Consider the following 22,225-nt stretch of genomic DNA (forward strand, 5'->3'; position numbering starts at 1 on the left):
TGGGTAGATCTGCTGAGGTGTGGAAGTGCACTGCTTTGCATGCTGAGTCCTGATTACAGACGGTGGCAAAGCTTTCTCTTTTGAGCTGCGTGGAAAAGTCAGTGAGACACATTCAACCCTTCGTGGCAGCTCACTGAAACACACCCAACCTGGATTTGACAGCGGTCACTCGCTCGAAAGCCCTCCTGACCATGGGATTGTGGGCTCGGACCTTCACGCTCGTCTGCTTGATAACGTCATCGGTGAAGGGGAGAGTGGAAAAGGAGCCGCCTCCCGAGTGCAGAGAATTCCTCTACCTGAGAACGCCGCCGACCGGGCTGGAGCACAGCTCCCTGCAGTTCATCTGCCAGCATTACAACAAGAAGCCCCGCTACATGACGCTGTTCAACACCGTGGACCACATACCCGTGTACTCTGCGTACACCTTCAAACGCTCCGACGGGGAGAAATGCGTGGACGTGCCGTGGATGTATGAACCGCAGGTAAGGAAGACTGAAATGTTGAATCCAATGTGCTAAAAAACTTTAAAAGGTTTGAATATGAACACCATCTTATCGTTTTACATAAACTCGACCACGTTCTACTGTGCTGTCCTCCTCATGTCCCTGGCGCTGTCCCTGTGTGTCCCACACAGCTGTCCACAGCCTCTGACACAGAGGAGATGCAGCCCTTCCCGCTCGGTTACAGTCACATGAATTTTGAAGACGCCCAAGCTGTTCTGGACGACTACACAAACGCCATCCTTTACGAGCGCGGCACCCTCAACCCGGACGTGCATCAGGACGACCCCGACGACAAGGCCTCCACCTACACGCTCACCAACGTGGTGCCCATGGTGCCCGACGTCAACAACCGGGTGTGGAACAAACAGGAGCACGTCATCCGCCAACGGCTCAACAACTACTGCCACGGGACGGCTTACGTCGTCACGGGCATCACCACCTCGGGCAAGACGATCCGCCGGGAAAACATGAACCGCGTAGCTGTCCCGGCCTACTTGTGGTCCGCCTATTGCTGTGTGGACTACGACCACAACGCGCCCTATGACGAGCGCTACAAGTTCCCATCTTTTGCTCACTACGCCCTGAACGAGGGGGAGAAGAACGAGGTGGTGGAAGTCTCCGTCGAGAAGCTGAAGGAGTTCCTCAAGAAGACCACCTTCGTAGACCAGAGCTTTCAGATCTTTGTGAGGGACTGCGTCCCACCAGGGTCTAGATGAAACTAAATAGCGTGAATAATGGTTGTGCTCATGTGTCCCAGTAAGCGATGACAGTGACAGACAGGTAGCCAGCATGCAAAGTACCAGGATGTAGAAGCAGCTAAATGGTATTGATTCTATTGTTCACACCTGGACTTTTTCTGCTGTGAAATAACTTCTCCAGCCTAATGTAGGAGCTCAACATGGAATTAATTTCATTACTAAAAATACAAACACAGAGGCTGAGTTCCTTAGGGGTGCTAAGAAAAGGGAAAATGCATCAAAGATCCAGCTACTTTGTCTAATTTGTGTGAATAAACCATTGTGAACTATAATCAAACCGTCTCTGCAGCTGTTTTCACATTCACATTCAAAATGTAATACTACATAATATATATATATATATATATATATATATATATATATATATATATATATATATATACAATATGCTTTTATTTTCTTTCTATACATTTACAAATTGAAATTAATAAAATATATAAGAATAGTGTAAAATTTAAATGTATATATACACTGATCACCAGCATTATAGCTGCACCAACACCTTTTAAAGCATCAGTGCTTTTGTAGTCGCCTCGAACTTTCGAACATTGACTAAATCTTTGGAATGAACAGATGATTTAGATTTCTGTAAACAAACTACAATCTATAGCTGGAGGATCAGATGTCCTTCTTCCGTCTCGCACACGGATTCACATCGAAATGTGTAGTTTTTTGTTCACTGCTCATCTCACATACTGCTGGAAACCGCACACACATTTTGGGGCTCAATAAGAGCTGCCCCGACCTCTCGTGGTTGCAGCGATTCAAACCCTCTCAAAACACCTTTTATTGTCACTGACTGCCTGTTGACTCCTCAGTAATGTCTATTAAGCGCCCCCCCCTCCCACCCCCCTCCGCCGCCAGCAGGGGCCACAAGTCATCTGCATAGCTTACAATGAAAGGACATCTGCTGTGTGAAACGTGAAACACATCTAAAATGTCACTGCGCCAGAACAAAGTCGGCGTCCTTCTTTTCCCCCGGTGTTCGCAGCAATAAACTTCTCTCCATGATTGATAACATTCAAGGCGTTTGAATTACCTGTGGAGCTTTGAATATATGCAAAGGCCTCTACAATGGGAGGCCAGTTTGCTGGAAGTACAGATGAAGCAAGAAGTTTGCAGGGCTGTCGTAGAGGTTGTACTTGTCGGGCCACGGTGGGTTCGCAGCGTCGTCGAGGTCTAAAAGGACAGAACGTGTGAGGGAAGGAGAGCGCCATGACGATACCCGCAGCAGGAAACCGGGTCTCTCCCGTGGCGGCTGTCGTGGCCGCGCTGACCTGCGCGTTGCTCCAGGGGGCTCGGGCAGGAGTGGTGGAGGACTTCAACCATCAGGAGCGCTGTAAGGACTTCCTCTACATGGGCACCCCACCCAGAGGCTACCTCGGCAACTCCTTCACCAAGATCTGCCAGAGGTACGAGGAGAAACCCCGCTACGTCACGGTGTACGACCCCCGCAAACACATCCCCGTCTATTCTGCCTACACGTTCAAGAAGTCAGACGGGGAGAAGAAGGTGGACTTCCCGTGGATGTTTGAGCCCCAGGTGAGTGTTCTTCCAACTCCAAGTCCGAATGACAGTCAACTAAAAGACTTTTTTCAGTCAGAGTTTCAATTCAAGTCCATTGTTGGTTGTTTTTGCAATGTATACTATAGTATATTTATATAGTTACATGTTTACATTGATCGATGCTCTAATGTCTAAGAAACAAAAACCAAATATTTCATGTATTTAATACCTGACAAGTAGTTTAGACAGCTGTGGCTACTATATTACTGTTGCTATTGGCAACTAAGTAAGCTTGACATAAGCTGCTTTACTGACTGTGAATAGCATATCAACGAGATAGTGTAGCCGTGACCATTTATGGTGCGTATTCAATCGTATCACTTGCCAATCTTTATTGTGAATGTAGCACATGTATTTAGACTCTAAGAAGTCTATCACTTACAAATCAACTATTAGTTTCAGCTCTAACTTACAGAAGTGATAAAAACAGTAAAGGAAATTCCTGCAATATTGTGCCTCTCCTTGTCACGCCGTCCCCAGCTGGCCTCAGAGAAGAGCACCAGCAACATGCAGCCCTTCCCCCAGTCCTCCGGCATGCACATGAACTTCGAGGACACGCAGGCCGTCCTGGAGGACTACGCTGACGTGGTGCAGTACGAACGTGGCCAGCTGAATCCCGACGAGCACCAGAGCGACCCTCTGGACAAAGCCTCCACCTACAGCTTGACAAACGTGGTGCCCCAGATCAGGGAGTTCAACCTGGGCCCCTGGTCGGAACACCAGGACCTCGTCCGCAAGCGGCTCAACAACTACTGCCGCGGCAAAGCCTTCGTGGTCACCGGGGTCACCACCTCCGGCCACACCATCCGCCGCAACAACCTGGACAGGGTGGCTGTGCCGGAGTACATGTGGTCGGCCTACTGCTGCACCGAGTTCGACCAAAACGCACCGTACTTTGTGCGCTACAAGTTCCCCGTGTTTGCAGCTTACGGGCTGAACGATCGCGTCAACAACCACATGGTGGAAGTTCCTCTCAAGAACCTGGAGAAGTTTCTCAAGGGGAGGATGGATGTGGATAAGAACTTCCAGATTTTCTACAGCGACTGTGTACCAGATAATTGAGATGAAGTGATCTTTGCTTGAAGTGTGTTAGAAAGTTTCTATAAACTGATAATATACATTGTACACAATAAAATGGCCAATTGATTGCAGTCGGCCTCATCGTCTGAATGTCCATGTAAGAGTTCTTTTCATTTAGATTACGGTTTATTCAAAAAGTTGACTATCATCGAACATAAACAAATTGTTATGTTTGACAGACTGGAATGACACAATCAAAGCATATTCAATTGAAAACTGACTGTTTGTCAAAAGTCTGATAAAAAGCAAACCAAATCCAAAAAACTAATTTGCAAATTTACAGATGGACCCTTTAATACATACAAAATGAATACAAACTATATAATATACGAGTAAATATATAAAAATCATCAGGCATAATGAAGCTTTTCCAGGTTATTTGATCAATATATTCTTCATATACGTTGTAGCTATTGATTTCATCCACAGGATGCCATTCCCTTACATTACAAAGTCTGTCCCAACAACTCCGTCGCTCGTCCTCACGATGGACCGTCAGATTGCAGGGGACAGAAAGGTTTGCCGGCAGTCTGAGGCAAACACAGGTTATAAAACGAGGACGGGTGCAGGGAGGACACGCTTCTCCACGCCACCCACCCGCGCTTCTGCAGCTCGCCCTTCTCCAGCGGACCTCCGTAGTAGTGCGGGTCCGCGACGAGCAGCCAGCTCCCGTTGTCCCCGGTGCACACCCCCAGTATCCCCTTAGAAGAATTGTCCCCGTCCCCGCCCATCATGGCGGGGGAGCCGTGCTCCTCGAAGTGCCGGTGGAGCTCCTCCGCGGCGACTTGCTCCAGCTCTGCCCCCCCACCTCGGACGTGCACCACTTTGCAGGGCACGCCGTAGTAACAGTCGAGGATCAGGGCGGCTTCGACCGTTCCGATCCACTCCCTGGAGCCCGAGAACGAGGCCGGTTTGTCCCCCACGGTCACCAGGGCGCGCTGCATGTCCCCGATGCGCGGACAGCTGCTGCTGCGGCACAGCCAGGAAGCCATCGTCTGCACGGTGCGGTAGCCGCAGCCCCAGCCCCTGTCGTCCTGCCCATCGCAGCCGTAATGGAAGTAGAAGTAGTCTCCTTTTATTAGAGAACATCTCACGGGGCCCGTGGACGGGTTGGGGAGACCGGCGTGGACGTTGCTGGATGGGGTTTCGGTCGCGGTTACAATCGTGCCGTCCTCCGCTCTGCTTCCTCCCCAGTCGATCCTCTCAGATGCCGCGACCACAACGTTGTTGTCCATTTGTCGTATTTGGCATGTCACATACAGCGCTTGATATTCAATATTCCCTGCAGAATATGTAATATGAAGTACTTAGCCGGATAGTATTTGGTGCAACTGCGATGCCCGTCCCTCCGCCGCACTTGCAAGAACACTCGTTCCGCAGCTATATTATTGTTCCCACTGACGGTGATGCCTTCAGGGGCTTTTCGTCGGCTTCGTTTCGTTCTCGCTGATGTAACCATAACGTGAAGATCAGATTAATAGTTAACTTACCCTCACCACAAAAAAACGACGCGAACAGCTGTTGGCTCAGGACGCAAAGTGGCCGAAAGCTGCACTAATAAGCTTGTTCTCAGTAATAGGAATAGTGAGTTGTGATTTCAAAGTAGTCAACAAAATCATTTTATAAAAGCATTATGAAGAAATATGTCCTCATCTCATATTTTTGGTTAAGCAAAGTCAATGCTATTTATTTGTCGGGTGTTTCAGACTTTGAACTGTGCACACAAATTGATTTCACTATGATCCATGAAGCACTATGGGTTTTTTCTTTCGCAAAAGAAAGCAGACGACATAAAGCTCTATGGCTACCAGGGTGAAATACACACGATTAGTCCTCCTAATGGTAACATGTGGGTGTAGGATCAAAGTCAAGAGTGACAGCCATGTCACTGGGTAACCAGTGCGTTATCTGTGTGTGAGCACAGAGAGCAGACAGTGAATAGTGAACCGTTAACCCCAACCCGGCTACCCACGACATCCTCCCTCGGGGGCTTTGGCCTTCTGCACTTCTCCCTTTGCACCGTGGCAGGTCGAAATCCACCTCTCATTACATCCGGGCTCCATCGGTGGAAGAATTCTCTCCATATGTGGCGAAATTGGAAATGAAAAACAAATAGTAGTTCCTCGGTACTACGTGCTCCCTGCTCCCTCCTCCGGCTCTGTTTGCTGGACACTATCTCCTCTGAGCTACAAGTTCATCTGCGAGCACGGGTCAACAAAGTTACTCATAAAAATAATGGGTTGGCTACATCATGTTTACATTTGATTGAGTCATTTCCTCACGTGTTGCTCTTCCGTTTGCAGACGTCTCATGGACAGTCTGTTGCCGGGGTCTCCATCTAAATTCCCCTCAAGGAAGCAAGATAAGGACTGCTTCTGCGCCCAAGCCTTCCACTTCAGCTAGGAGTAATGACACCTCTTCTGGCGCCCTTCAGTTGTTAAATCAGTTCAGTTGGTCCGTGCTTCGGATTTGAAGTATCGGCTCATGACGTCCACTGATGAGAGGTGGACTGGATCGCAGCTGAGGTGTGTTATCAGGATGTCTCTCTGTCATTCAGCTGGAGAGCCACAGAATGGGACAATGCTCTGCGTGGATGCTGTGCGACTGGAGAACAGTGACTACACTGGGATCTCAACTCAACTAGATGCAGGTTACTCATCCCTTATACACACAAACACACACACACACACAAAGTTATAAAATAATGTCAATGGACCAGACAGTTGGGCCACTTCACACGGTGCCTAGCTCCCATTGGACAGGGCCCTCCGACAGTCAGTCACTAAAACGGCTTTTTGCTCACTCTACATATTGGTGGGTATGACTGTCGAGACCGACGCCAGAGCAGTTGGGGGGACGGGGGACAACGAAGATTCCATCACATCTCATCATGGATTTGAAGTGGTCGATACTCTGAGGCACCTACGAAAGCTCCTACACGTTTTCTTTGTGGCAGATATCTACATTATCTCAAACAAATAAATAACAAAGATCATTTTTGTAAACTTCAGTAATCCCAAATACACCGTCACGCCGCAGATGGTCTGAACTTGAGCGGACAACACTTCCTGGTGTGACCGCAGATGCTCCTAACACAAAACTCAGTCGTGTGTAGTTGGCGGAAGTAATACCTGACCTCAGAAGAAGCAAACGTACAATAGACAAAGTTTTGTGTATTATACAAAAATCAGGAAGTTACTTTTTTACAGTTGGTTCTATTTTTTGTTAGTAATCTAAATTCTTTTAAATACTGTAAAGATGTCGACAGAAATCCTCTTGATAAATGCGGGTCTCATCCCAAGACATACCAGGTATTTTCCTCATGATTGAAGAATGTGTCGTTTTTTTTAATTCATTGTCACGAACACGAACCCATGAAGAATTTCCACAAAGAGGCCGAAGAACTACAATGGAACCTAAAATATCTCTGAGGCAACAAGCGCACCAGAGTAAACAGACATTTGAGTAAGAATGGGACAGTTACGCAGCCATGCACTGTATGTGCTTTACATCCCCTGTCTGCAGTGGAAGACTTGTCGGGTCCCGTGAGAGGAAACGGGACAGACCAAGATAGGGAAACCTAGTTTTCACTTGGCAAGACTTGGTGTCTTGGTTCCACTTATGGACCTGCGTCCCTGAAATGAAGGCGCTGTATTAATGTAATTAACTATTTAATTTCAAAGAAGATTTTTTCTAGACCTAGAATATACATATATAGCCATTGTCTCATTCAGAATGATTTTCTTGAAGTTGCTCCTCAGATCTGCACAGACCAATGTAGTTAAATACTTTGTGAATGGAACACTTTACACAGAGCATTTACATCTACTTATGTGGTGCGGGCTTGTTTGGATTATGTTGTAAGCGTGTGTTTTGAACAGATGAGTGACTAAAGCTATATTTGTATATTCCAAAAAATGAAGTTCTGTGTTAGATTTCATGGCAAATTACTTATTGTGCCATTTGTGTGCGTAGGAATGGAAAGGAGCTTTATATGCACAGCGTCTAAGTAACATAATTGTTAACAGTTTTCCTACGCTATTTAAGGCATTCTGCATGTTTATACCTACCTGCTCACCCTTCATATCTGTTATGTGGTTTCCTGTGTTGTTATAGCAAATAGTTTGACTCAAGTGACACTGGAGTGTGTGATGCAAGTATTGACACATCAGATAATGTTTTATGTTTGATGTCTCCGGGAGTTGGAGCCTCTCTACTCAGACAGGGGACATTGAGGTCTACTCTTTTATACAATTGCTTGTAAACTGATCCAGTGTGCAAATGAGAACTGACATTGATGGTGACATTACAACGAGGACAACAAACATGCAAAGTTAACGTCACAGGATGTGATTTGGATCGCGTTCATATTGGTACAAAGACGGACAGCTCACCTGAGCGTCCCGCCTTTGATAGGATTAACTTTCTGCTCTGGATTCAAACACAGCTTGGACTTTTAACTATATGGGGACATAATGTTTGAAATATCTGCGCACTCAAGAATAATCAATAGTCAATGTTTGTAGCCATTTGGTTCATTTGCCTCAGAGAACCTTGTCTCCTTCAAATTATTCTCATTCACATTTTTCTTTCGAGAGCAAATCTTTTTCTGAATGCATTGGCAAAACATTCACTGGCAACACATTTTATTTGTTTCACCCACAACATCCGTTATTATAATAAAGTATCAGCATATCTCATTATTTAGGGACTCAAACCACCTGTCCAAAAAATATGCCATGCTGGATTAAATATTGAACATGTTCAATCGGACTTGATGTCACAACGATGGGCAGTGGAAACAAGGGAAGGACACTAACAGGAGTTCAGATGAGGTCATTCAGGCCGGCAGCTAACAGAACCTCGGAGTATATGACAGAAAATCCTGTGGCAACGTTGAAGAGCTGACAGTGGAATAAAGGTTTTCGGCTGGTGAGGGAATGGGTGTAGGCGTGGAGATGGATTAAGCAGTCTGGTGGTTGAGTACGGGGGGAGAATCTGAGGGCATCTGGTGGATTGATGGAAATTGGCAAAGAGGTGGACTAGAAATGGAGAGGAGGGACAAGGAGACTCATTGGGACAATTAACCACAATCTGTCTTCAGGCTAGATTTTGTGTTTAAACCACAGTGATTTGGACCAATCAGGGTCCTGGGAGGAGCAACTTGCATCTACGGAGCGTTGTATAGGTGTATGTTACTTGACACTGAGAGGTAACTTTGAACTTGTTGTTCAAAACAACAATGGCCCGGACCTCTACATGAGTCAATTTCTGCAATTCAATTACATACTGTTTGATTTCAATGACTATAATGTTACGTTGTTGGCCTGCAAGTAGCTACGATTGAGCATTTAAGGGGTTAAATGCTTTACTCATGGGCCACTTGAAAGTATTTGGTCATAGGGTTTGCCGTCATGGAATATTTATCCACACGTGCCCATCACCATGGAATCCCATTATGTTCAATAGAGGGATACGATTCCAGTCACTGTAGATGCTTGAAAGCTGAAACAATAACTTCCGACCTCGTCAGTGGCTACTGTCTTGACTCCTGCCTTGGCTCCTGTGTCTCTCACAGACAGTCACCCCATTCTTTTATGTCAGCTTCCTGTCTTGTGTCGCGCCAGAGGAGTAGACCTAGCTGGCTGCGAGCCCAAAACCTGGATGAGAAAGCGAAAAACAAACAAACTCACACACACACACACACACACGAACACATAATGCACTTTCACTGCCTTCTGTAGAGTATGATAAAGTCTCTCCCTCCTTATGTTTTTTGTATCCTCCCTGATCGCAGGTAAAGATTGTTTGGGTTGATGTTAAAAACAGCCGTCCACTTTTAAATCATCCAAAATTCATTAACTGTGTCCCATTGCAACCATGGAGACATTGTGACTGGACTCCCCTGCCCCCGCACTCCTCGCACGTTGCTTGCCCCCCACCCCAATCCCCATGTCCTGGTCATGGAGCATGGCTCACAGCACGTACCTTGTCTCCCTCTCCTCTCTCTCCCTCATGTTGGCTCAGACAAAAGCAAACAGCCCCTTGAGCAAATAGAGCAACAATTTTTTTTTGTCAACACTTCTGACAGCGGTGATCCTACAGCATTAATACTCATGTCAGAAAGAGTAATATATACATTAATAAGAAAACGCCTTTCACTGAGAAGAACATGCAAGATATTTGAATACAAGGCATATTAGTCCTAAACTTCCAGCATCACATTTTGGTTACTTAGGCTTTATAGTGTTGAATGGAAAATAAGTTAAATTATCAAGAATATAATTTGATATTCATCATTTATAAATCCCATGCTCATGATTTTATGTGCAATTATTTTTTGTGAATCTTGTGAATCTTTTGTGAATATTTTACCTTCACCATTTTATTTAACTTGCATCAACAATGTGCGTATTTCCCCTACATAGGCTTATGAAATACAAAAGGTAGAACCGTATGAACCTTAATCCGTGTTTCCAGGAATTTGTGGGTCACATGACATCTCATGTTTGCTCTAGATAATGCACATACAAACAGTAAATACAGTTAATTGAATTGACCCACAAGAAGGGGTCGGTAGTATTTAAACTAAATGCAATTAATTTTGAATTGCATTGTATTCTTGCAATCTACAACTGAAAGGGTTTCTGTGAATAGTTTTAGAGATAATGAGGCCGGATTCTGGTGGCTTCTTCAAAAGACATTTCCTCATTTGGTAAATTAAAGAAGGCAACAGAGAGCAGGCTAGTGGTTGGGGCCACATCAAGACATTCTGCTGGTTAGACGTAGCCCTCCTCACATTTAATGCGTTGGTAGACAAACCTGTAGGCCCTCGGAGAGGCATCCCATTGGATCTTGGCCTGTCTAACACGGATCTGGTCGGTGTCTGTATAGCACTGTTGCATTGACACAAACGCAGCTCTAAAGACGGATAACTGGCTGGTTAACTGGGTTGCTTGTCCTTCTCATGAGTGGTGAGGCCGAGGGGCTGTTAGTCCCTGTCCTGCCGCTAGCTACCAGTCAGCTGTTAGGCTCATTATCTGTAAGCATGGTGGTATTAGCAAGCCAGCTAACTGTCCATCTAGCCACTTGTTAGCTAGCTAGCTTCCCCATTCCACCATGATTTATTGCTACGGTTTTAGAAAATTAGCCCAACAAAGTTGTTACTTATTTGCTACTTTCCTACATTCTGCCAAGAGCATTTAGGAAAATGCTAATGCTTTTACTCACCTTGTTGGTTTGATTTATATGAGAGCTACGTATCCCCCATTGTAAAAGTGGGTCATTGTAGAGCCCTGCCTTCTTCACTGGACAGGTTTTATACCCAAGTTACTTAAGACAGTAAATCTAAGCCACTTTTTGCAGGCAGCTACTTGAGACTGTTTGGTAGAAGTTCCCTTACGGTTGGTTTGTGGGACGCCAACTATGAGATTAATAACCCACCAGTTGTTAGCAGCTCCTGTGGTTCATCCACCGGCCTTTTGGCCATTTCAGGTAATGAAAGGCAATTATCCATGTAGAAGGGCCAGACTACGATACTTCTTCGACCAAACTACGATAGCTCATCACCTGAGAGTTAAAGCAAAATGGTAATATCAGTGATTCAGAAATATTGGGTTCAGTGGTGCTTTCCAGGTCACACAAATTGAAAGAGGTATGGTATCTTCAGGTAGAAGTAGACCAGGTGGAAAATGCCTGTTATGACTGCTACCTGTTACCGCTGGAAACAAAGGGGAGTTTTGAGTAAGGACAGATCCAGGAAACGGACGGTCGTTATGGTTTTGGCACTTGGATGTGAACCATTTCACCACAATGGGAAGAACCATGAGGTATGGGATGTTTAATGATTTCCCACAGCCAGCTTTCTGACCTCTCCCTTTTGCGCTGTTGACGTTACAAGGTCTACAAATATCTGTTTCTCTGTGTTTCACAAGTTTGGCATGACTGTTTGGGTTTTCGGCCTCAGGCAAGCCAACATGGATTGACTTTAATTCAGTGATGCAATTTGGCCAATATAATCATTTAGAAGGATGGGCCATGCCTTGTTGATGTCAATACTTGTATACTGGTATAGGATTGGAAGCCTGCACTACAGTCTCAGATTGATTATTTGGAAGCTCTGGAAATATGATCATTCTTGTGTAAAGGGGCAGGTGAGGACTCAAAGGCTTCTCCTGTTTTGTTGGACGATATAGTGTTCAGAGGATATGTTGCAGACAGTGTTTGCATTTTAACTCCATATGCTACTGATCAAATGAAAATGTAATAGTATAAAAATGCAGGTCGAACCATTCAAAGGTTTGTTTTGTCAAAAACAAAACAATAAAACAGACAAAATAAAACCACAAAAACAATTAATAAAATGGACTTGAGTGCTCTGTTAATTAAAATTGAGTGCAATATATTTGCAAAGCCTTATGATGTTGGTGCCATTTCTTATGGCTTCAATTGGCTAAAGTTCATCCATATACGAACAAACTAAATTGATCAGTTTCATAACAACACGTTGTGTGATAATACTGTAAAGATGACGTATGTCCAGATAATGTACAATAAGTCCATAATGTAAATTATATGAAGGTTAGGTTCATATATTGAAGGTCGATATTTAGGTTATCAAGGTCCAAATATTGTAGCGGTCCAGCTATGGCACCACAGAGCATTTTCACATTCTGTCTCAATGCCATTGACAAAATGTTGGGGAGGATGTTTAAAGTTATTAACTAACATACTTACTGACCAAATGCCACTATTATCCATTTTAATTTAAAGTCAAATTTCAAATAGTGAAGAAGTTTTACTCATGCAAAACCTTGATTTCTGTGGGGCATCATTTGATTACCTGGCACGGACACCATAGTTCTCTAATACAAGCCAGATGCTTTTGGCAGCAGGACAAACTATCCCATTTGAGATCTAATTTCAATGTTTACACAATCAGTCTTTTTGATAAGATACAACTGTAATGAGGGTTTCTAAAAACCATCCGAACAATGGAGTCTACGCACGTCGTTTTTTCAAAGACATTACTTATTGTGGCTGAGCGTTTTATAAACAGAGATAACCTATTATTTGGATAACGATGAAAGAAAAGAATTCGGTTTTATGGGAGGATGTAGTGCAGATTGTCATGGAAACAATGCAACTTTATTTACAAAGTCATCAATAAAAAAATCAAACAGGATCAGTTTTAGAAACACCTACCGGATAAGTGCAGGAGACCCACAAAAGAGCTTCGATTCCAATTAAGCGGCAATAGACGGACCCATGGGCCAAACCGCGAGGACCCTGTGAGGGGCTATGCGGACACCGCTATGGACTTTCCCAGTGAGTTATGGACATGATTTTTTTCCTCCCTCTGTACAACAGCTTTAGCAGCCAGCGTATTTTCACTCTTTACGCAAACGCATGCGCGGGTTGAAGTTGAATCGCTCACCGTGGTGCGTAAAAAGGCGCGTCCAAGTACTTGCGGACTATCGCGTTATCTCTTATACCCTTAGGGGAGGTAAATAAAAGGTTTTGCCAAACGCAGCGGGGAGGCAAAGTCTGGTAGGTGACTGCGCTCACCAGCAGCACACATGGTTTCACGGACACGGACCAACACACCGGTCGGACTAGAGCAGGGACCCGCGCTCTTGGTTTGCCTGCTGGACTTAATGGTTGCGGTGCCTTTACGTTGACACGTACGGTTCGTGCATATATTTAAACACACGATGTTTCTTAAACATGTGGCACCGGTTTGCGAATGTTGCAGAAAACGAATAGAGGTAAGAGCGCCCGGAACTTTGTGGTGTCGTGCGTGACTTTGTGTGCTGCATGAGTCTGTCTGTTTGCGCCGTATTCCCAACACGTTAATTACGTTACTGGTGTATGAAGTGTGGACGGAGGCGTGCGGCTTTCTAGTATTTTTTTAGGATTTGACATATTCCTGTGATACTGCGGTGAAGCACGCAGGACAGGAGTTGAGCATAATGCAGAAGAGAGCTATATATAGGAATTGGAAGTGAAGAATTCAATAATGTGTATGGGTGAAAACTGGATCTTTTTTTATTTATTTTCTCTGATCTGTGCCTAACTTTTCCTGCATGCTTCATGATTGTATTCACTGCCAAACTGTAATCCTTCACCCTTTGCAAACTAAGCCAAATGACAGGGTACCAACATTGAACGAAGATAACGGCATGAGAAAAGACAGTGTTTAGTGAGAAAATGACAAAGCAAATCTTCATGTTGGTCTTGGACCTTTTTATAGAGCGGAGCAGGGCAGTGCATCAACTGCAGTTGCTGGTTCAATCGCCACTAAAGCTCTATTAAATCCTGTTACTGTAAACCACCATTGCAGATACAATGGTGTCCTGGGGGTTTGCCAAGCACGGTTTCCTTTTCTGTCATTATCATCTATCATGACATAGCAGAACTGGACCTTGAGTGTATTGAATGCAAAAGCTGAATCTGCAGATTTTCGTGCTGTCGTCATATACGTGTCAGCAGAAAAGAGAAAAAGGTTATCAAAGGCCATGAGGGATTCCGCTGAAACTGGACAGGAAATTATGTCACACCTGTGTCATGTGATCCCCACTTATTTACCACTCTGCACTGTGTGAGGGGGGGGCTTTTGTTGGTTTTAATGGCAGAGGTCTCTCTGTTCACCTGTGGGACACGGCAGAGTTAATGGCACGTGTCAAAGCTCAAGTGAGCCAAATGATGGCTCACTTGAGCTTTGACACGTGATCATCCTCCCAAAGAATCACTCCACACGTGGGGGACGCTTGCCATTATCCAAAGCACTGCCGCTTAGGGACTTCGGCTTCCAATTAAAAATAGAAACATGGTTGTGGCATCTGATGTTGACAGATAAAGGTGATAACCTTTAGTTTGGCCACCGTTCCTGGACTGATATTCCATTGGAATGTAGAGCGGGAGGGAGAGAGAGAGTGTGTGTACTCAGCTCAGATTGATGCATTCTCACGTAGGCTGCGGCCAAGGTGAAAAGGTCAGTGATAATCGCCAAGCCGAGTCACTCACACTTGTATAAAGATATTTATAGTGGCTGCCTTTTTCAATGACAAATGTCAGAGTTTATGGAAAGGAGGTCATTTTCAGACAACACTGACACTGCAATATCCATATATCAATGGTCCATGTTAAAGATTACTGGAGTCCTGGTGTCAACCCGAAACCGACTAGATGGCAAAGGCATACAACTGGGAATCCTTAATCTGAGTTTTCTGACCAGAAAAGATTATTTAGAAAAAATTAGAGTACCATAAGAGGGCTGATAAATACCTTCTGCACAAATATTTAAAGTTTGCAGTTCCCTTTGAATAACATTATGCATAACTATACACTATTGAGTATACACAAGGATTCTGTGAAAGAAAAGCTTGGTGCAGTTTGGTCCTCTGTGTCTACGACAGTCTGCTCAATGACCTTACACTCGTAGTACTTGGAGGTTAACATGATTACACGACTGACCTCCACGATAGCCAACCCGCAGGATTAGCTTAACTTCTTTTTTTGCCATTCAGTTTCATTTGTTCATGTTATCTGGGAGTCTGGGAGCTCAACCCTGCCTGTATTCGACCTGTCTGCCTTTGAAGATCATCTGTGTTTCCCACCATGCTTCTGCATAACACCTTCAGGCCTCTGTGAAAGGCCCGAGGCCCACATGACCCACAACAGCAGAGCTACTGTCATTGCCAAGTGCGTCCTTGGGGTTCAGAGTGCTGCTCTCTAGAAATAATGTCTACTTCTATGAATTAAGCTGAACCAGTCGCACAATTATAGAAACGCCCTGTTCTCAACAGTCATTTCTGCACTGTCACGGTAGGATCAGGTTTCCTCTCCAAATCCAGGATATCACATGGTTTCTAAGGCGTCACATGCAGCGAAATGAATGGTCCTACGGCTCGGGTCATGGATAGTTAGTGGTAAGGGTATTTGTAGACAAAAGATTCAAAGATATAAATCATATGGCGTTACCCCTGAAGGTTGGACCTTAGAACCTCATGAGATACATGAAAAAAAAGTGACCGAATGTGTTGTCCCGTGAAGCCTGTGTATAACGATGAAAGACCTTGACTGGCGTCACCGACGAGGGCGTTGAGGGCGGCGGGTCCAGTGGAGACGTTTTACACAAGACGCAGTTGTTCCTAAAGTCTTGTGGTGTTCATACAGTTTTTTTTTTATCTAACAAAAGAGGCCAAATGGTGCTAACTCAAACATAACTCAAACATTTTAAGCTGTGGACAGCAATGCAAAATGAGAGGTCTGTGTTGATCGTTACTATTTAAACTGCACTGAAAGACATCTCAAAGTTGGTGGAACTCACTTAAATCCAATTTCTTTAGAGCTTCTGAAGGGAGGGCCGGTCATTGTAAACACTGGGACAAATTACTGGAGAGCGATGATGCACGGGGTAACACAAAGACAAGCCGGCAGCCGAATGGGGGGGAAAGCAGGGGGGTATGTTTGTAAGGCTGGCAGGGGGGGGAAGGTGATTAGGTTCAGGAGTAACGAGTTAGGGATCAGGAGGAACACGAGGAAAGGAACTGAAAGGGGAGATTAGTCCCAAAGTAAAACAGGACACGCATGTATGATTAACGGGATGTCACAGCTTGGTCTGTGAAGCATATGAACCGTCCTGCTCCCTCACGTTGGAATGTGTACATTTATTAGGCTACAGAAAGCTGATAAGACGCCACCGACGGCGAAGCATTATGCTTTTAGGCTACAATTGTTTGAAGCGATTAGAATCTGATTGGTAGAGGCTTAAGCGGCAAAGGTCATCGTAACGTCACGAAACGCCATAACTCAAGAACGAATGAGCTAATTAGGACAATGTCACACACATCTGATGATATTTTGGACTGACTTGGATGTCAACCCGAAACCGACCAGGTGGCAAAGGCATACAACTGGGAAGCCTTAATCGTAGTTTTTATTCAGTGGTGACGTCCACCAGCGTTTGTGTGACTGGATCTGCGTCTGTGTTGTGACAGGACTGCTTGCCTTGCTGTTGATGGTGTTGGAGTGGAGCCGGCCAGGCCTACCGTCCCCGCTGAGGCCGATCTGTGATCTCAGGGTCCTGAACCATTTCATGAAAGAAGCACGAGACGCAGAAGTCGCTATGGTGAGAAGAGACATGTATGCACTCTGATCTCGGGGGTATAGCGCCTCAGAGATAGTGTGGCCCAGGATATCAGCCACACTGAACGTCTGCGCACCACTGGATAAACATCAGCCCTTTCTGATTTTTCTTAGAAATCCTGTGGAGAAGGATGCACCATGTCAGAGCCTGTCACTGTTCCCCAGACCAGAGTCGACTTTGATGTCTGGGAGAATAAAAATGTAAGTAGCTAAAGAAAACCGCACACTTGCCAAGCAGCCGACAACCCGATGAGATCAGCTGCGACATGGACATATGAGGCCTTTTGGCCGGCCAGGAACTCAAAATGTAGCTACTTCCTTAATTCTGCTCTCTTTAACGCCTGTCCTCTGTCTCTTTTTTTGTTGGCAAGGGATTAGAGCAAGCCGAAGAGGTGCAGTGTGGCTTGTGGCTCTTACAACAGGGCCTCAGCTCGCTACGGACCTCGGTCACCGACACAGCACTGCACAGCCACATCGATAACTGCATCAGGAACCTGCTCAGCATCAACGCTGTGCTGCGCAGCCTCAACATACAGGTGAGTTACGGAAAAGCAAGATTTGTTTTTTTATACGGTCTGTTGCTTTGCTGTAATAAAATGGTGTTTTGTCCGGTAACAGAGAAAGTGAGGAGTGTTACCCTTTGAGAGTAAGACTGTGTGCACTGAAGCTGCTGTCAGAGTTTGTTCGTCAAATTGTGGCCTCGCAGCCTTAGAAATGAGTCAGGGTCAAGCGGAAAGGCCTTGTGGATAGACAAGCTGAAGCTGAATGAACAGCCTGTGATCTGGGTCAGGGGTCACTGAAATGAAAGTTTCATCATCTGGAATGAAGTTCTTAAAACATGAAAACCAAAACCAAGATGCGGAAAACAAAAAAGAAACAAACTTTTCCAATCCTGGGAAGATTCTAGATATATTTCGTTGATACCAAGGCATGATGAAGAAGACTGCTACAGCACATACATAAATTGAGACAAGCGTAACATGTTGCTTTGTCTTGTCCTTTAGGAATACACCCCCCCGACGAGTGCAACGGGGCTTGAGGGAACGTGGTCGGTGTCCTCGGCGACAGATTTGCTTCAAGTCCACGTCAACTTCCTGCGAGGCAAAGTGCGCCTCCTTCTGTTGGACGCACAGGCTTGTCAGCAAGATGTCAGCTGATCGGCCGGTCTCCCCACTCCAGGCGAAGCTCATTTGCGTATCCGAAGGCAAGAGGAGGGACTTGACACTGTTGACCTGCACGCTGGCTGCTGGAAGCGACGTGCAGAAAGAGAGATGAAGCCATCCTCACGTGAGGGGCGGCCGCTGAGCGGAGGGGACAGTCCCAGCTGGGCTTTGGGTGGGCGGCAGATGATTGCACCTTGGAGCGTGGACCTGAAACATGGACACGGTGATGCACACGCCGTGGGAGGCACCGCTCCGGACGCTGGTCTTCTCGCACGCTCTCTTGCACTCTGTGTGTTTGTGTGTGAATGCTGCAAGTTTTTATCTGTGTGTAAGCGTGCATGTGTCTGTTTCCAGTAAGTCTGACCCCTGCACTTAACTCGCATTGTGGGGTGAAACTGCCAGAAAATATTGATTGCACCTGGAAATCGGTGAGCCGAGGGTTGCGAAAGGGCGTCCCTTTCCACCGCCACTGCTAGGAGGCGCCGAACAAACGAGGCCTCATCCCCACAAGCCCTTTCAACTACGCCTCAGTCACAGTTCTTTCTCTGGGATTCTTTTTTTTTGATGAATATTTTTATACATTTGTAGGATTAGTATTTATACAAGTTTTCTACTTTTAAGCTCCAGTGTTAGTATTTTTTGGTGTCTGATCTCTTGTGTAACACTGAAAACAACTGGCATAATTTGCGATGGCACGCTGCCGTCTGGCTGCGTGTTTTATGCACCCAACTAGCGGTTAATATCAAAGCATTGTCCTTCCGGCTAGCAGAAGCAAAGGAGTAAGAAGACAGTGTGGCTGGTTGGAGCGTTGCACGAGATGTTTTTGTTCAGCCGGTCTCCCTTCACACACTGATAGCCCCACTGACCGGAAAAATGCGGTTTTCCCGCTTAGAATTCACATCCTGCGAGGCTGGAATCGCAAATTGTTTTCCAGTATCTGACGTTAACACTGTTGCTTTCCTCCCGTCATTTGTTCGTCATCAAACTGCAGACGGGCAATTAGTTAGACATGGGAACTCGTGGTTTTCTACAAAATGTATGCTCAACTCTTTCAGACCGGTTAAGTGTCCTTCCTTGTTTTTTCCCGTATTGCTTTATCTTGTTGAGAGTGCAAGATGTTGTTTAGGATGTTTGTACATGTTTTTCTTCCTGTTCTTTTTGTCCCATCAGTGTAGAATTTGCTATTTAAATACAAAATATTATTCTTGGATAAAAGGATAGATGGAAACACAATAACGGGAGATCTGTCCAGTTCATTCATGTCCCAGGTCTTATTCAGGTCAGTGGAGTAAAAGATGAAGTTAAATATTCCAGCACATTGAATGTACAATTTATTTTTAGTCAAGAAATCAAATACACAGTTTTCCCCAAAACGGTCCATTACATACATAAAGATTAACACCACCAGCAGTTCAGTGTTCTGAAAACCAAATTTAAATTGATTTACAGTGGTGACATCTAGTGGACATTTACTACTACAACTTGTTTGAAAGTAAAAGCTTTGTATTCTTCAGCTTTTCTAACATTAACACTTGAACAGTCCCTTTAAATTTAACACAGCCATGTCTACAAGTAGTTAAATACACGAGGGTTCACCTGACAAACACCTCTGCTGCTAGACGACTTGCAAAGTAAAAAAAATAAATGACAGCAACAATTCAACATGCTCAATATGTTTAGTCAAGAGAGGTTTTACAGACTAGAGTATTACAACACAGTTAAATGGGCATTCAACCAACACGTTGTCCATTCGGCAGTCTCCTGCTGCTGTCCTCAGAGGTGTCCAAACACATGCACACAGTCCCGCCTTCTGACAATGTTATATTCACGAGGAAACAAGAAGGACTTCTATTCAGCTCACTGAGCATCAGGGTAGAAGACCTTAATATGAATGGCCGAGTTGTTGCGGGTGCGCGTCATTGGCTCGCCGGCCTCGTCGGGATCTTCTGGCTCGAGGTCGTCCACTAGCTCCACCGTGGAGGTGTTGGCAGCCAGCTGCAGCGCCCCCTGGCTGCTGGCCTGCAGTTGAAGGGCGATGTTGATGGCCCTGTTGATGGCCAGGCCCAGGCCGTGGACGCAGATCTCCCTGTGACCCCCACCGTCCAGCAGCTTCTGACAGCGTGCCAGCTGAGCGCGGAAATCCGTCTTCATGTTGACGTAGACGTCGTTCCGTCTCTTCGGTAGTTTCCGGGGGAGGCGCTTCCTAAGGGTGTACTCCACTGGGTCCATGTCTGCGGCCGGAGGGGCGGAGTCAGCGTGCACGGGGGCTGTCTGAGGCGGAGAGGTCATTCCTGAGCTGCGTGGCTCTGTCATGTTTCCAGCGTGTAGATATGAGCTTTAGGACAGCAGATGGGGCCAAACGAGCAAGCTGAGAAAATAAAGTTAAGAAGTTAATGAAACGTCGTGATACATTCCAGCATACAAACGGATTATTGTGTTTTGCGTAGCAATATTATCTGCTGGACGGGGTCTATAAAAAGTATGCAAACATTAACAATTCCCATCAACATTTAGCCACGCTCTTAAAAAAATTGTTACTATCTACAACCGGTCCAAAGCTCAAGACTCAAACAAAGACAGTTTGATTCTTAAATCTAGCGCTTTATGTTATACAATATTTTTAATAAACACCTCACACAGGGTAAGTGATTCAGTTTGGGTCAATCAACAGTTATTACTATTATTTCAGCTCAAAACCCTGACGTAATTGTACTGATATAACAACAACAACAACAACAAAATGCAGCTGTAACTCATCTAATCGAGCCAGACAAATTTGGCTGAACGGTTAACTCATAAATTTCACCTTTATTGAAATGTTGTAAACTGATCTTTTTCCCAACACTTGCTTATATGTTTATGACTGCAGGAGTAATAGACAAAATAACAACCCGAAACGTTAATTATCTCCAAATAGGACTAATTAATGTTACTAAACAGGTAACAGGACCAGTAAATAAACGGAATCATACTAAAGTTACTACACTGCTAATGGAAATAATTCACGTTCCATGTCAATACGACTAGGAGAATATAACATAACAACTATTGCAATAGAAACAGATGATACAGATATCCCATTTAACTGTCAGAGTGAATATAACCCATCTGTTGAGACGCAATGTTTGACATTTGGTCACAAAACTTGAGGAACTAAAATCAACGTTTAAATGACAGAAAAACACGCTGTGTTATGGAGCAGCGCGCATAACCGATGCTACCACAGTGTGGTAACCGCACGCACACGTTACAGCAAGCTAACGCTACCGAGCCCGGGAGCGCTGGGGCAGCTAACGTTAAGCTAAGCTAGCAGTACAGCCATGTGATGAGCACGCTTACCTTCAGAAGATGATTTCAAGTCAAGAAACACGCCTTACATCATCGATATAAACCGAAGACGCGTTACACGCATTTGTGAAACAGTAGCATTGGCTTTAGCCAACTACTGCTAGCTGTTTATTTTCCGTGCCCCCCGGAAGTGAATTACCTCTGCCACTCTCCTTAAACGGAAGTGACACACTTCAGGCAGCCTGTCCGTGAGCACGTCGCTAACGTCTCTCGATAGATAATTATGATCTGATAATCAATCATTAACGTTAAGTTTTTCGATTTGAAAAATCCCATTAAACCGTTCTATTTTCGCAAAAGGTGGGATTTATCCGTGTTTATTCTGCCAAAATGAAACACTCAACAGTCACTTCAATAAGTACACTTTGTTGGTTAAAGGTTGGCTGATTAGCAATTTGTGTTAACAAGCAATTGAACAGGTACAGGTACAGGTGTACCTAATAAAGTGGCTGGTGAGTGTGTGTGTATATATGACATCATCATTTAATAGTTGAATCCAGACATATGCATTCAACACAGTTCTCAAACCATTTATAGACCACTGACAAACAGTTGTCAGAAAATGTCGATCAAGATACTATATGGAGAAGTTTGAAGTTGACAAATGTTTAGAACTCCATATGTCTTCAAAATGTTCTTATTATTTTCATATTTTTCA

The 22,225-nt window shown here is 44.9% G+C and overlaps 5 protein-coding genes across 7 annotated transcripts; 3 read left to right on the top strand and 2 right to left on the bottom strand.

Annotated features, from left to right (window-relative positions):
* Nucleotides 1–56: 56 nt before the first annotated feature.
* Nucleotides 57–1,531, top strand: LOC120822122 (endonuclease domain-containing 1 protein-like). The gene is made up of 2 exons (XM_040181519.2): nucleotides 57–482; nucleotides 635–1,531. Exons 1-2 carry the CDS (start codon nucleotides 192–194, stop codon nucleotides 1,217–1,219), a joined length of 876 nt encoding a protein of 291 aa, XP_040037453.2. The 5' UTR covers nucleotides 57–191; the 3' UTR covers nucleotides 1,220–1,531.
* An 836-nt stretch (nucleotides 1,532–2,367) lies between these two features.
* On the top strand, nucleotides 2,368–5,224 carry LOC120823042 (endonuclease domain-containing 1 protein). Its single transcript, XM_040183104.2, has 2 exons — nucleotides 2,368–2,803; nucleotides 3,308–5,224. The coding sequence occupies exons 1-2, from the start codon at nucleotides 2,477–2,479 to the stop codon at nucleotides 3,887–3,889; spliced, it is 909 nt and encodes a 302-aa protein (XP_040039038.2). The 5' UTR covers nucleotides 2,368–2,476; the 3' UTR covers nucleotides 3,890–5,224.
* On the bottom strand, nucleotides 4,015–5,142 carry ufsp1 (UFM1-specific peptidase 1). Its single transcript, XM_040183105.2, has one exon. The coding sequence runs from the start codon at nucleotides 5,140–5,142 to the stop codon at nucleotides 4,390–4,392; it is 753 nt and encodes a 250-aa protein (XP_040039039.2). The 3' UTR covers nucleotides 4,015–4,389.
* Nucleotides 5,225–13,124: 7,900 nt separating the features above from the next.
* On the top strand, nucleotides 13,125–19,452 carry epoa (erythropoietin a). Of its 3 annotated transcripts, none has more exons than XM_040179740.2 (5): nucleotides 13,125–13,234; nucleotides 16,909–17,039; nucleotides 17,171–17,257; nucleotides 17,428–17,592; nucleotides 18,061–19,452. In XM_040179740.2, the coding sequence occupies exons 1-5, from the start codon at nucleotides 13,222–13,224 to the stop codon at nucleotides 18,211–18,213; spliced, it is 549 nt and encodes a 182-aa protein (XP_040035674.2). In that variant the 5' UTR covers nucleotides 13,125–13,221; the 3' UTR covers nucleotides 18,214–19,452. The 3 variants fall into 3 exon arrangements, with proteins under 3 accessions (XP_040035674.2, XP_077963513.1, XP_040035673.2); XM_078107387.1 differs by lacking the exon at nucleotides 13,125–13,234 and adding an exon at nucleotides 13,311–13,456; XM_040179739.2 differs by lacking the exon at nucleotides 13,125–13,234 and adding an exon at nucleotides 13,312–13,674.
* Nucleotides 19,453–19,537: 85 nt separating this feature from the next.
* Nucleotides 19,538–21,883, bottom strand: pop7 (POP7 homolog, ribonuclease P/MRP subunit). Its single transcript, XM_040179741.2, has 2 exons — nucleotides 21,559–21,883; nucleotides 19,538–20,587 (listed from the first exon to the last, which is right to left on the bottom strand). Exon 2 carries the CDS (start codon nucleotides 20,530–20,532, stop codon nucleotides 20,077–20,079), a length of 456 nt encoding a protein of 151 aa, XP_040035675.1. The 5' UTR covers nucleotides 20,533–20,587; nucleotides 21,559–21,883; the 3' UTR covers nucleotides 19,538–20,076.
* Nucleotides 21,884–22,225: the final 342 nt, after the last annotated feature.

This window comes from Gasterosteus aculeatus, chromosome 7 (genome assembly GCF_964276395.1).
Source record: "Gasterosteus aculeatus chromosome 7, fGasAcu3.hap1.1, whole genome shotgun sequence".
In the NCBI taxonomy this organism is placed as follows: Eukaryota; Metazoa; Chordata; class Actinopteri; order Perciformes; family Gasterosteidae; genus Gasterosteus; species Gasterosteus aculeatus.